Source organism: Coloeus monedula, assembly GCF_965178545.1.
Source record: "Coloeus monedula genome assembly, chromosome: 37".
Lineage (NCBI taxonomy): Eukaryota > Metazoa > Chordata > Aves > Passeriformes > Corvidae > Coloeus > Coloeus monedula.
The window spans coordinates 1,841,307-1,855,729 of NC_138817.1; the positions used below are offsets into that span (position 1 = coordinate 1,841,307).

The 14,423-nt window shown below is 55.4% G+C and overlaps 1 protein-coding gene across 2 annotated transcripts in view; it reads right to left on the bottom strand.

The window, feature by feature from the left end:
* LOC309584198 (sarcoplasmic/endoplasmic reticulum calcium ATPase 1) overlaps positions 1-14,423 on the bottom strand; it is a 53,778-nt gene that overhangs the window by 33,631 nt on the left and 5,724 nt on the right. For both annotated transcript variants that reach the window (XM_082300144.1, XM_082300143.1), the window contains exons 4-8: positions 10,360-10,464; positions 7,020-7,158; positions 4,214-4,294; positions 2,823-2,908; positions 1,362-1,659 (exon numbers count right to left, since the gene is read on the bottom strand). In XM_082300144.1, the coding sequence (XP_082156270.1) occupies positions 1,362-1,659; positions 2,823-2,908; positions 4,214-4,294; positions 7,020-7,158; positions 10,360-10,464 (709 nt within the window). The remainder of the gene's footprint in view (positions 1-1,361; positions 1,660-2,822; positions 2,909-4,213; positions 4,295-7,019; positions 7,159-10,359; positions 10,465-14,423) is intronic.

Sequence of the window (14,423 nt, forward strand, 5' to 3'; positions counted from 1 at the left end):
CCCCACAAATGACCACGGATGGTCCATAGGTGACCACGGATGGTCTCCAAGACCCCACAAATGACCACGGGTGGTCTCTAGAACCCCAAAATGACCACGGATGGTCCATAGATGACCACGGGTGATCTCCAAGACCCCAAAAATGACCACGGATGGTCCATAGGTGACCACGGGTGATCTCCAAGACCCCAAAAATGACCACGGATGGTCCATAGATGACCACGGATGATCTCCAAGACCCCACAAATGACCACGGGTGGTCTCTAGAACCCCAAAAATGACCACGGGTGGTCCATAGGTGACCACGGATGGTCCATAGGTGACCACGGATGATCTCCAAGACCCCACAAATGACCACGGGTGGTCCATAGGTGACCACGGGTGATCTCCAAGACCCCACAAATGACCACGGATGGTCCATAGATGACCACGGATGATCTCCAAGACCCCACAAATGACCACGGATGGTCCATAGATGACCACGGGTGATCTCCAAGACCCCAAAAATGACCACGGGTGGTCTCTAGAACCCCAGAAATGACCACGGGTGGTCCATAGATGACCACGAGTGATCTCCAAGTCCCCACAAATGACCACGGGTGGTCCATAGGTGACCACGTGTGGTCTTCAAAACCCCAAAAATGACCACGGGTGGTCTCTAGAACCCCAAAAATGACCACGGATGGTCCATAGATGACCACGGATGATCTCCAAGACCCCAAAAATGACCACGGGTGGTCCATAGATGACCACGGATGATCTCCAAGACCCCAAAAATGACCACGGGTGGTCCATAGGTGACCACGTGTGGTCTTCAAAACCCCAAAAATGACCACGGGTGGTCTCTAGAACCCCAAAAATGACCACGGATGGTCCATAAATGACCACGGATGATCTCCAAGACCCCACAAATGACCACGGGTGGTCCATAGATGACCACGGATGATCTCCAAGACCCCAAAAATGACCACGGGTGGTCCATAGGTGACCACGTGTGGTCTTCAAAACCCCAAAAATGACCACGGGTGGTCTCTAGAACCCCAAAAATGACCACGGATGGTCCATAGGTGACCACGGATGATCTCCAAGACCCCAAAAATGACCACGGGTGGTCCATAGATGACCACGGATGATCTCCAAGACCCCAAAAATGACCATGGATGGTCCATAGATGACCACGGATGATCTCCAAGACCCCAAAAATGACCACGGGTGGTCTCTAGAACCCCAAAAATGACCACGGATGGTCCATAGATGACCACGGATGATCTCCAAGACCCCAAAAATGACCACGGGTGGTCTCTAGAACCCCAAAAATGACCACGGATGATCTCCAAGACCCCCTAAACGACCCCACCGACCTTCGGGGATGGCGGCCACGGCCAGGGCGACGGCGATCTTGAAGTAGTAGATGGCGCCGCGGATCCAGGAGCCGCCGTGGACGGGGTCGTTGAAGTGGCCGATGTTGATGGCCCAGACGGCCACGCAGATGAGCGAGATGACCTTGGACAGCTGCTCCCCGAACTCGTCCAGCTTCTGCTGCAGGGGGGTCTTGTCCTGCTCCGTGGCCGCCATCTCGTCCCGGATCTTGCCGATCTCCGTGTTGACCCCCGTGGCCACCACGATGCCCACGGCCTTGCCCGCCCCGATGTTCGTGCCCTGGGCGGGAACGTCGAAATTCGGTGATTGGGGGGAAAAAAGGAGGTTTTTCACCCCGAAATCGCGGGGTTTTACCTCAAAAAAACCAAACGAAGACCGAAACCACCCGAAAATCGTGGTTTGACCCCTAAAAGTTGTGGTTTGACCCCCAAAGTTGTGGTTTGACCCCCAAAATTGTGGTTTGATCCCAAAATCTGAGGTTTTCACCCTGAAATCGCGGGGTTTACCTCAAAAAAAAACCAAACGAAAACCAAAACTACCCAAAAGTTGTGGTTTGACCCCAAAAGTTGTGGTTTGATCCCCAAAAAATTGTGGTTTGACCCCAAAGTTGTGGTTTGATGCCCAAAAGTTGTGGTTTGACCCCCAAAATTGTGGTTTGACCCCAAAATCTGAGATTTTCACCCCGAAATCGCGGGGTCTACATCAAAAAAAACCAAACGAAAACCAAAACTACCCAAAAGTTGTGGTTTGACCCCCAAAAGTTGTGGTTTGACCCCAAAATCTGAGGTTTTCACCCTGAAATCGCGGGGTTTACCTCAAAAAAACCCAAATGAAAACCAAAACCACCCGAAAATTGTGGTTTGACCCCCAAAAGTTGTGGTTTGACCCCTAAAAATTGTGGTTTGAAACCAAAATTTTGGTTTGAAACCAAAATCTGAGATTTTCACCCCGAAATCGCGGGGTCTACATCAAAAAAAACCAAACGAAAACCAAAACTACCCAAAAGTTGTGGTTTGACCCCAAAATCTGAGGTTTTCACCCCGAAATCGCGGGGTTTACCTCAAAAAAAACCAAATGAAAACCAAAACCACCCGAAAATTGTGGTTTGACCCCCAAAAGTTGTGGTTTGGCTCCCAAAATCTGAAGCACACAGGGGGACACTGATGACGTCACACTGATGACGTCACACGGGTGACACAGGAGGTGACACAGGAGGTGACACCGATGACGTCACACTGATGACGTCACACTGATGACATCACACTGATAATGTCATGCCAGTGATGTCACACAGGTGACACAGGGGACACACTGATGACGTCATACAGGAGACGCTGATGATGTCATACGGGGGGGGCTGATGACGTCACACAGGTGACACTGAGGTGACACAGGGGACACACTGATGACGTCACACGGGTGACGCCGATGACGTCACTGACCGAGAAGAGCATGTTCTTCTTGTCCTGGTTGACGGCGCGGGGGTCAGGCACCGGGTCCGTGTGCTTGATCACCGACACCGACTCGCCTGCACCAGTGACACCAGTGTCAACCAGTACGGACCAGTACGGACCAGTACGGACCAGTACGGACCAGCACGGACCAGTACGGACCAGTACGGACCAATACAGTCCAGTACAGACCAGCACGGACCAGTACGGACCAGTATGGACCAGTACGGACCAGTACGGACCAATACGGACCAGTACGGACCAGTACGGACCAATACAGTCCAGTACAGACCAGCACGGACCAGTACGGACCAATACAGACCAGTACGGACCAGTATGGACCAGTATGGACCAGTACGGACCAGCACGGACCAATACAGTCCAGTACAGACCAGCACGGACCAGTACGGACCTGTATGGACCAGTACGGACCAGTACGGACCAATACAGTCCAGTACAGACCAGTACGGACCAGTACGGACCAGTATGGACCAGTACAGACCAGTACGGACCAGTACGGACCAGTACGGACCAGTATGGACCAGTATGGACCAGCACGGACCAGTACGGACCAGTATGGACCAGTACGGACCAGTACGGACCAATACAGTCCAGTACAGACCAGCACGGACCAGTACAGACCAGTACGGACCAATATGGACCAGTACGGACCAGTACGGACCAATACGGACCAGTACGGACCTGTACGGACCAGTATGGGCCAGTACAGACCAGTACAGACCAGCACGGACCAGTACGGACCAGTACGGACCAGTATGGGCCAGTACAGACCAGTACGGACCAGTACGGACCAGTACAGAGCAGTACGGACCAGTATGGACCAGTATAAACCAGTATAAACCAGTATGGACCAGTACAGGCCAGTACAGGCCAGTTTGAACCAGTATAAACCAGTATGAACCAGTATAAACCAGTATGAACCAGTAAGGACCAGTATAGACCAGTATGGACCAGTATAGACCAGTATAAACCAGTATAAATCGGTATAAACCAGTATAAACTGGTACAAACCAGTATAGACCAGTAGAGACCAGTTCGAACCAGTAGAAACCAGTCTGAACCAGTATAAACCAATATAAACCAGTTTGAACCAGTTTGGGACACAGTGACATCCCCCCCTCCAAGTGCTCCCAGTATGGCCCCAGTGCCCCCCAGTATGGACCAGTAAGGTCTCCCAGTCCATCCCAGTCCCTCCCAGTTCATCTCAGTCCATCCCAGTTCATCCCAGTTCATCCCAGTCCCCCCCAATCCCCTCCCAGTCCCTCCCAGTCCCCTCCCAGTTCCCTCCCAATCCCCTCCCAGTCCCTCCCAGTCCCTCCCAATCCCCTCCCAGTCCCCTCCCAGTCCCTCCCAGTTCATACCAGTAAGGATGGACTGGTCCACCCGCAGCGTCGTGGATTTGATGGAGATGATCCGGATGTCGGCCGGGACCTTGTCCCCAACTGGGGACACAGCGGGGGTTACTGGGAGCACTGGGAGGGACTGGGAGGGACTGGGAAGGGTCAAGTGGGTTACTGGGGGTAACTGGGAGTTACTGGGAGTTACTGGGAGGGACTGGGAGGAGCTGTGGGGGTTACTGGGGGTAACTGGGGGTTACTGGGAGTTACTGGGAGGGACTGGGAGGGGCTGTGGGGGTTACTGGGGGGTAACTGGGAGTTACTGGGAGTTACTGGGAGGGGCTGTGGGGGTTACTGGGGGTAACTGGGAGTTACTGGGAGTTACTGGGAGGGACTGGGAGGGGCTGTGGGGGTTACTGGGGGTAACTGGGAGTTACTGGGAGTTACTGGGAGGGGCTGTGGGGGTTACTGGGGGTAACTGGGAGTTACTGGGAGAGGTTAAAGGGGCTCCCAGGGGTTACTGGGAGTTACTGGGAGCTGGGGGCTCCTTGTCCCCTCCCTGTCCCCGAGACCCTCTCGGTGACCCCTGGGTGACCTCTGGGTGTCCCTGTGACCCCTGGGTGACCCTTGGGTGACCCCGATGTCCCTGTGACCCCTGGGTGTCCCTGTGACCCCTGGGTGACCCCTGGGTGACCCCTGGGTGCCCCCCCGTGTCCCCATGACCCCTGGGTGACCCCTGGGTGACCCCTGGGTGTCCCCAATGTCCCCGTGACCCCTGGGTGACCCCTGGGTGACCCCTGGGTGCCCCCCCGATGTCCCCATGACCCCTGGGTGACCCTGTGACCCCTGGGTGACCCTTGGGTGACCCCTGGGTGTCCCCAATGTCCCCGTGACCCCTGGGTGACCCCTGGGTGTCCCCTGGGTGTCCCCGATGTCCCCATGACCCCTGGGTGACCCCTGGGTGACCCCTGGGTGCCCCCCCGAGTCCCCATGACCCCTGGGTGTCCCTGTGACCCCTGGGTGACCTCTGGGTGTCCCCAATGTCCCCGTGACCCCTGGGTGACCCCTGGGTGACCCCTGGGTGCCCCCCCGATGTCCCCAATGCCCCCTGGGTGTCCCTGTGACCCCTGGGTGACCCCTGGGTGTCCCCTGGGTGTCCCCAATGTCCCCGTGACCCCTGGGTGACCCCTGGGTGACCCCTGGGTGACCCTGATGTCCCCGTGACCCCTGGGTGTCCCTGTGACCCCTGGGTGACCCCAATGTCCCTGTGACCCCTGGGTGACCCCTGGGTGTCCCCTGGGTGTCCCCAATGTCCCCGTGACCCCTGGGTGTCCCTGTGACCCCTGGGTGACCCCTGGGTGACCCCGATATCCCCATGACCCCTGGGTGACCCCTGGGTGACCCCTGGGTGTCCCTGTGACCCCTGGGTGTCCCTGTGACCCCTGGGTGTCCCTGGATGACCCCTGGGTGCCCCCCCGATGTCCCCATGACCCCTGGGTGTCCCTGTGACCCCTGGGTGACCCCTGGGTGTCCCTGATGTCCCTGTGACCCCTGGGTGACCCCTGGGTGCCCCCCCGTGACCCCTGGGTGTCTCCTGGGTGTCCCTGATCTCCCCGTGACCCCTGGGTGACCCCTGGGTGACCCCGATGTCCCTGTGACCCCTGGGTGACCCCTGGGTGCCCCTGGATGACCCCTGGGTGCCCCCCCGTGTCCCCATGACCCCTGGGTGTCCCTGTGACCCCTGGGTGACCCCTGGGTGTCCCTGTGACCCCTGGGTGACCCCTGGGTGTCCCCTGGGTGTCCCCAATGTCCCTGTGACCCCTGGGTGACCCCTGGGTGCCCCCCCGTGTCCCCATGACCCCTGGGTGTCCCTGTGACCCCTGGGTGTCCCTGGATGACCCCTGGGTGTCCCCTGGGTGTCCCTGATCTTCCCATTACCCCTGGGTGTCCCTGTGACCCCTGGGTGTCCCTGGATGACCGCTGGGTGACCCCTGGGTGACCCCTGGGTGTCCCCTGGGTGTCCCCAATGTCCCCGTGACCCCTGGGTGTCCCTGTGACCCCTGGGTGCCCCTGGGTGACCCCTGGGTGCCCCCCCGTGTCCCCTGGGTGTCCCTGTGACCCCTGGATGACCCCTGGGTGTCCCCTGGGTGTCCCTGATCTTCCCATTACCCCTGGGTGTCCCTGTGACCCCTGGGTGTCCCTGTGACCCCTGGGTGCCCCCTGGGTGTCCCCTGGGTGTCCCTGATCTTCCCATGACCCCTGGGTGTCCCTGTGACCCCTGGGTGTCCCTGTGACCCCTGGGTGCCCCCCTGTGTCCCCATGACCCCTGGGTGCCCCCCCCGGTGTCCCCGTGACCCCTGGGTGTCCCTGTGACCCCTGGGTGACCCCTGGGTGCCCCCCCGTGTCCCCTGGGTGTCCCTGTGACCCCTGGGTGACCCCTGGGTGCCCCCCCGATGTCCCCATGACCCCTGGGTGTCCCTGTGACCCCTGGGTGTCCCTGTGACCCCTGGGTGTCCCCTGGGTGTCCCCGATGTCCCCATGACCCCTGGGTGTCCCTGTGACCCCTGGATGACCCCTGGGTGCCCCCCCGTGTCCCCTGGGTGTCCCTGTGACCCCTGGGTGTCCCCTGGGTGTCCCCAATGTCCCTGTGACCCCTGGGTGTCCCTGTGACCCCTGGGTGCCCCTGGGTGACCCCTGGGTGACCCCTGGGTGTCCCCTGGGTGACCCCAATGTCCCTGTGACCCCTGGGTGTCCCTGTGACCCCTGGGTGCCCCTGGGTGACCCCTGGGTGACCCCTGGATGACCCCTGGGTGCCCCCCCGTGTCCCCACCTGCCACCTCGGCGATGTCGCCGGGCACGAGGTCTCGGGCCTTGATCCTCTGCACGGCCTTGCGGTCGCTCCTGTAGACCTTCCCCATCTCGGGCTCGTACTCCTTGAGCGCCTCGATGGCGTTCTCGGCGTTCCGCTCCTGGGGCCGTCACCGGCGACACCGGATGGCCCCAAAACACCCCCAAAAGCGACCCAAAACAGCCCCCAAACCGACCCAAAACATGCGCCAAAACCCACCACAAAACAGCCCCAAAAATGACCCAAAACAGCCCCAAAACCGACCCAAAACATGCGCCAAAACCCACTACAAAACAGCCCCAAAAATGACCCAAAACAGCCCAAAAATGACCACAAAACAGCCCCAAAACCGACCACAAAACAGCCCCAAAAATGACCCAAAGCACCCCAAAAATGACCCAAAACAGCCTCAAAACCGACCACAAAACAGCCTCAAAACCGACCCAAAACAGCCCCAAAAACCGACCCAAAACAGCCCCAAAACCGACCACAAAACAGCCCCAAAACCGACTCCAAAACAGCCCCAAAAATGACCCCAAAACAGCCCCAAAACCGACCCAAAACAGCCCCAAAACATGCGCCAAAACCCACCACAAAACAGCCCCAAAAATGACCCAAAGAACCCCAAAAATGACCACAAAACAGCCCCCAAAACCGACCACAAAACAGCCCCAAAACCGACCCAAAACATGCCCCGAAACCGACTCCAAAACAGCCCCAAAAATGACCCAAAACAGCCCAAAAATGACCACAAAACAGCCCCAAAAACCGACCCAAAACAGCCCCAAAACCGACCCAAAACAGCCCCAAAACCGACCCAAAACATGATCCAAAACCGACCACAAAACAGCCCCAAAAATGACCCAAAGAACCCCAAAAAGACCCCAAAACAGCCCCAAAAACCGACCCAAAACATGCGCCAAAACCCACCACAAAACAGCCCCAAAAACCGACCCAAAACAGCCCCAAAACATGCGCCAAAACCCACCACAAAACAGCCCCAAAAATGACCCAAAACCGACCCAAAACCGACCCAAAACACCCCAAAAATGACCCAAAGCACCCCAAAAATGACCACAAAACAGCCCCAAAAACCGACCACAAAACAGCCCCAAAAACCGACCCAAAACAGCCCCAAAACCGACCCAAAACCCACCACAAAACAGCCCCAAAAATGACCCAAAGCACCCCAAAAATGACCACAAAACAGCCCCAAAAACGACCCAAAACCGACCCAAAACCGACTCAAAACATGCGCCAAAACCCATCACAAAACAGCCCCAAAAATGACCCAAAGCCGACCCAAAACAGCCCCAAAACCGACCACAAAACAGCCCCAAAACCGACCCAAAACAGCCCCAAAACCGACCCAAAACACCCCAAAAATGACCCAAAACAGCCTCAAAACCGACCCAAAACAGCCCCAAAAACCGACCCAAAACAGCCCCAAAACCGACCCAAAACAGCCCCAAAACCCACCACAAAACAGCCCCAAAAACGACCACAAAACAGCCCCAAAAATGACCCAAAGCACCCCAAAAATGACCCCAAAACAGCCCCCAAACCGACCCAAAACACCCCAAAAATGACCCAAAACAGCCTCAAAACCGACCACAAAACAGCCTCAAAACCGACCACAAAACAGCCTCAAAACCGACCCAAAACAGCCCCAAAAACCGACCCAAAACAGCCCCAAAACCGACCACAAAACAGCCCCAAAACCGACTCCAAAACAGCCCCAAAAATGACCCCAAAACAGCCCCAAAACCGACCCAAAACAGCCCCAAAACATGCGCCAAAACCCACCACAAAACAGCCCCAAAAATGACCCAAAGAACCCCAAAAATGACCACAAAACAGCCCCCAAAACCGACCACAAAACAGCCCCAAAACCGACCCAAAACATGCGCCAAAACCCACTACAAAACAGCCCCAAAAATGACCCAAAACCGACCCAAAACATGCCCCGAAACCGACTCCAAAACAGCCCCAAAAATGACCCAAAACATCCCCAAAACCGACCCAAAACAGCCCCAAAAATGACCCAAAACAGCCTCAAAACCGACCACAAAACAGCCCCAAAACCGACCCAAAACAGCCCCAAAACCCACCACAAAACAGCCCCAAAAATGACCCAAAACAGCCCCAAAAATGACCCAAAACAGCCCCAAAACCGACCCAAAACATGCGCCAAAACCCACCACAAAACAGCCCCAAAAATGACCCAAAACAGCCCCAAAACCGACCCAAAACAGCCCCAAAAACGAGTCCAAAACAGCCCCAAAAATGACCCAAAACAGCCTCAAAACCGACCCCAAAACAGCCCCAAAACCGACCCAAAACATGCGCCAAAACCCACCACAAAACAGCCCCAAAAATGACCCAAAACCGACCCAAAACATGCCCCGAAACCGACTCCAAAACAGCCCCAAAAATGACCCAAAACAGCCCCAAAACCGACCCAAAACAGCCCCAAAACCGACCCAAAAGAGCCCCAAAAACGACCCCAAACATCCCAAAACCGACCCAAAACAGCCCAAAAATGACCCAAAACAGCCCCAAAAAATGACCCCAAACACCCCAAAAATGACAGGAAAGAGTCCCCGGACCGCTGTGAAAATGTCCCCAAAATGTCCCCAAAATGTCCCCAAAATTGTCCCCAAACGTCCCCAAAATGTCCCAAAACATCCCAAAATGTCTCCCAAACATCCCAAAATGTCCCCAAACGTCCCCAAACATCCCAAAATGTCCCAAAATGTCCCCAAAATGTCCCAAAATGTCTCCCAAACATCCCAAAATGTCCCCAAACGTCCCCAAACATCCCAAAATGTCCCAAAATGTCCCCAAAATGTCCCCCAAACGTCCCCAAATGTCCCAAACATCCCCAAAATGTCCCCAAACGTCCCAAAACGTCCCCAAAACGTCCCCCAAACGTCCCAAAATGTCCCCAAACATCCCCAAAATGTCCCCAAACCTCCCCAAACGTCCCAAAACGTCCCCAAACATCCCAAAATGTCCCAAAACGTCCCCAAACGTCCCCAAAATGTCCCCAAATGTCCCAAAACGTCCCCAAAACGTCCCCCAAACGTCCCAAAATGTCCCCAAAACGTCCCCCAAACGTCCCCAAATGTCCCAAACATCCCCAAAATGTCCCCAAACGTCCCCAAACGTCCCCAAAATGTCCTCAAACCTCCCCAAAATGTCCCAAAACGTCCCCAAAACGTCCCCCAAACATCCCCAAAATGTCCCCAAATGTCCCAAAATGTCCCAAAATGTCCCCAAACGTCCCCAAAACGTCCCCGCAGGTCCCCGCTGGCCGCACCTGCCAGACGCCGACGATGGCGTTGGCGATGAGGATGAGGAGGATGACGAAGGGCTCCACGAAGGCCGTGATGGTTTCCTCGCCCTCCTCGAACCACGCCAGGACCTGCGGGACAGCGGCAAAATGCACCCAAATCCACCCAAAATGCACCCAAATCCACCCCAAATGCACCCAAATCCACCCGAATTGTCCCCAGAGCCCAAACCCGCCCCAAATCCGCCCAAAATGCACCAAAATCCACCCAAAATGCACCCAAATCCGCCCCAAATGCACCCAAAATCCACCCCAAAATGCACCCAAATCCACCCGAATTGTCCCCAGAGCCCAAACCCGCCCAAAATCCGCCCAAAATGCACCAAAATCCACCCAAAATGCACCCAAATCCACCCGAATTGTCCCCAGAGCCCAAACCCGCCCCAAACCCGCCCAAAATGCACCAAAATCTGCCCAAAATGCACCAAAATCCACCCCAAATGCACCAAAATCCACCCAAAATGCACCCAAATCCACCCGAATTGTCCCCAGAGCCCAAACCCGCCCCAAACCCACCCAAAATGCACCCAAATCCACCCGAATTCACCCCAAATCCACCCCAATTTCACCCAAATCCGCCTCAAATGCACCAAAATCCGCCCCAAATGCACCAAAATCCGCCCCAAATGCACCAAAATCCGCCCAAAATGCACCCAAATCCACCCGAATTGTCCCCAGAGCCCAAACCCGCCCCAAACCCGCCCAAAATGCACCAAAATCCGCCCAAAATGCACCAAAATCCACCCCAAATGCACCAAAATCCACCCAAAATGCACCCAAATCCACCCGAATTGTCCCCAGAGCCCCAAACCCGCCCAAAATCTGCCCAAAATGCACCAAAATCCACCCGAATTCACCCCAAATCCACCCCAATTTCACCCAAATCCGCCCCAAATGCACCAAAATCCGCCCCAAATGCACCAAAATCCGCCCAAAATGCACCCAAATCCACCCGAATTGTCCCCAGAGCCCAAACCCGCCCCAAACCCACCCAAAATGCACCCAAATCCACCCGAATTCACCCCAAATCCACCCCAATTTCACCCAAATCCGCCCCAAATGCACCAAAATCCGCCCCAAATGCACCAAAATCCGCCCCAAATGCACCAAAATCCGCCCAAAATGCACCAAAATCCGCCCAAAATGCAACCAAAATCCACCCAAAATGCACCAAAATCCGCCCCAAATGCACCAAAATCCGCCCAAAATGCACCCAAATCCACCCGAATTGTCCCCAGAGCCCAAACCCGCCCCAAACCCGCCCAAAATGCACCCAAATCCGCCCAAAATGCACCCAAATCCGCCCAAAATGCACCCAAATCCACCCAAAATGCACCAAAATCCGCCCCAAATGCACCCAAATCCGCCCAAAATGCACCAAAATCCGCCCAAAATGCACCCAAAATCCACCCAAAATGCACCAAAATCCGCCCCAAATGCACCAAAATCCGCCCCAAATGCACCAAAATCCGCCCCAAATGCACCCAAATCCGCCCAAAATGCACCCAAATCCACCCGAATTGTCCCCAGAGCCCAAACCCGCCCCAAACCCACCCAAAATGCACCAAAATCCACCCGAATTCACCCCAAATCCACCCCAATTTCACCCAAACCCGCCCCAAATGCACCCAAATCCGCCCAAATGCACCCAAATCCACCCGAATTGTCCCCAGAGGCCAAACCCGCCCAAAATCTGCCCAAAATGAACCAAAATCCGCCCAAAATGCACCCAAATCCACCCAAAATGCACCAAAATCCGCCCCAAATGCACCCAAATCCGCCCAAAATGCACCCAAATCCACCCGAATTGTCCCCAGAGCCCCAAACCCGCCCCAAACCCGCCCAAAATGCACCAAAATCCGCCCAAAATGCACCAAAATCCGCCCAAAATGCACCAAAATCCGCCCAAAATGCACCCAAATCCGCCCAAAATGCACCCAAATCCGCCCAAAATGCACCCAAATCCACCCGAATTTTCCCCAGAGCCCAAACCCGCCCCAAATCCGCCCAAAATGCACCAAAATCTGCCCAAAATGCACCAAAATCCACCCCAAATGCACCAAAATCCACCCCAAATGCACCAAAATCCACCCAAAATGCACCCAAATCCGCCCAAAATGCACCCAAATCCACCCGAATTGTCCCCAGAGCCCAAACCCGCCCCAAACCCGCCCCAAATGCACCAAAATCCACCCGAATTCACCCCAAATCCACCCCAATTTCACCCAAATCCGCCCCAAATGCACCAAAATCCGCCCAAAATGCACCAAAATCCGCCCCAAATGCACCAAAATCCGCCCAAAATGCACCCAAATCCACCCGAATTGTCCCCAGAGCCCAAACCCGCCCCAAACCCGCCCAAAATGCACCAAAATCCGCCCAAAATGCACCCAAAATGCACCCAAAATGCACCAAAATCCGCCCAAAATCCCCCCAAATCCACCCGAATTGTCCCCAGAGCCCAAACCCGCCCAAAATCCGCCCAAAATGCACCAAAATCCGCCCAAAATGCACCAAAATCCGCCCCAAATGCACCAAAATCCGCCCAAAATGCACCCAAATCCACCGGAATTCACCCCAAAATGCACCCAAATCCACCCCAATTTCACCCAAATCCGCCCCAAATGCACCAAAATCCACCCAAAATGCACCAAAATCCACCCGAATTGTCCCCAGAGCCCAAACCCGCCCCAAACCCACCCAAAATGCACCAAAATCCACCCGAATCCCCCCCAAAATGCCCCAAATCCCCCAAAATCCCCTAAAATCCCCCAAAATCCCCCAAATCCCCCCAAAATCCCCCCAAAATCCCCCAAAATCCCCCCAAATCCCCCAAAATCCCCCCAAAATCCCCCCAAAATCCCCCCAAAATCCCCCAAAATCCCCTAAAATCCCCCCAAAATCCCCCAAAATCCCCCCAAAATCCCCCAAAATCCCCAAAATCCCCCCAAAATCCCCCCCAAAATCCCCCCAAAATCTCCCCAAAATCCCCCAAAATCCCCCCAAATCCCCCAAAATCCCCCAAAATCACCCAAAATCCCCCCAAATCCCCCCAAAATCCCCCAAATCCCCCAAAATCCCCCAAAATCCCCCAAAATCCCCCCAAATCCCCTAAAATCCCCCAAAATCCCCCCAAAATCCCCCAAATCCCCCCAAATCCCTCCAAAATCCCCCCAAAATCCCGCCAAATCCACCCAAAATCCCCCCAAAATCCCCCAAAATCCCCCCAAATCCCCCAAAATCCCCCAAAATCACCCAAAATCCCCCCAAATCCCCCCAAAATCCCCCAAATCCCCCCAAATCCCCCAAAATCCCCCAAAATGCCCCAAAATCCCCCAAAATCCCGCAAAATCCCCCCAAAATCCCCCAAAATCCCCCCAAAATCCCCAAAATCCCCCCAAAATCCCCCCAAAATCCCCCAAAACCCCCCAAAATCCCCCCAAAATCCCCCAAAATCTCCCAAAATCCCCCCAAATCCCCCAAAATCCCCCCAAAATCCCCCAAATCCCCCCAAATCCCCCAAAATCCCCCCAAAATCCCCCCAAAATCCCCCAAAATCCCCCAAATCCCCACAAAATCCCCTAAAATCCCCCAAAATCCCGCCAAAATCCCCCCAAAATCCCCAAAATCCCCCCCAAATCCCCCAAAATCCCCCAAAATCCCCCCAAATCCCCCAAAATCCCCAAAATCCCCCCCAAATCCCCCCAAAATCCCCCCAAAATCCCCCAAAATCCCCCAAATCCCCCCAAAATCCCCTAAAATCCCCCAAAATCCCCCCAAAATCCCCCCAAATCCCCCCAAAATCCCCTAAAATCCCCCAAAATCCCCAAAATCCCCCCCAAACCCCCCAAAATCCCCCAAATCCCCCCAAATCCCCCAAAATCCCCCAAATCCCCCCAAAATCCCTCCAAAATCCCCCCCAAATCCCCCTAAAATCCCCCAAAATGCCCCCAAAATCCCCCCAAAATCCCCCCCTAAAATCCCCCAAAATCCCCCCAAAATCCCCCCCAAATCCCCCCAAAATCCCCCCC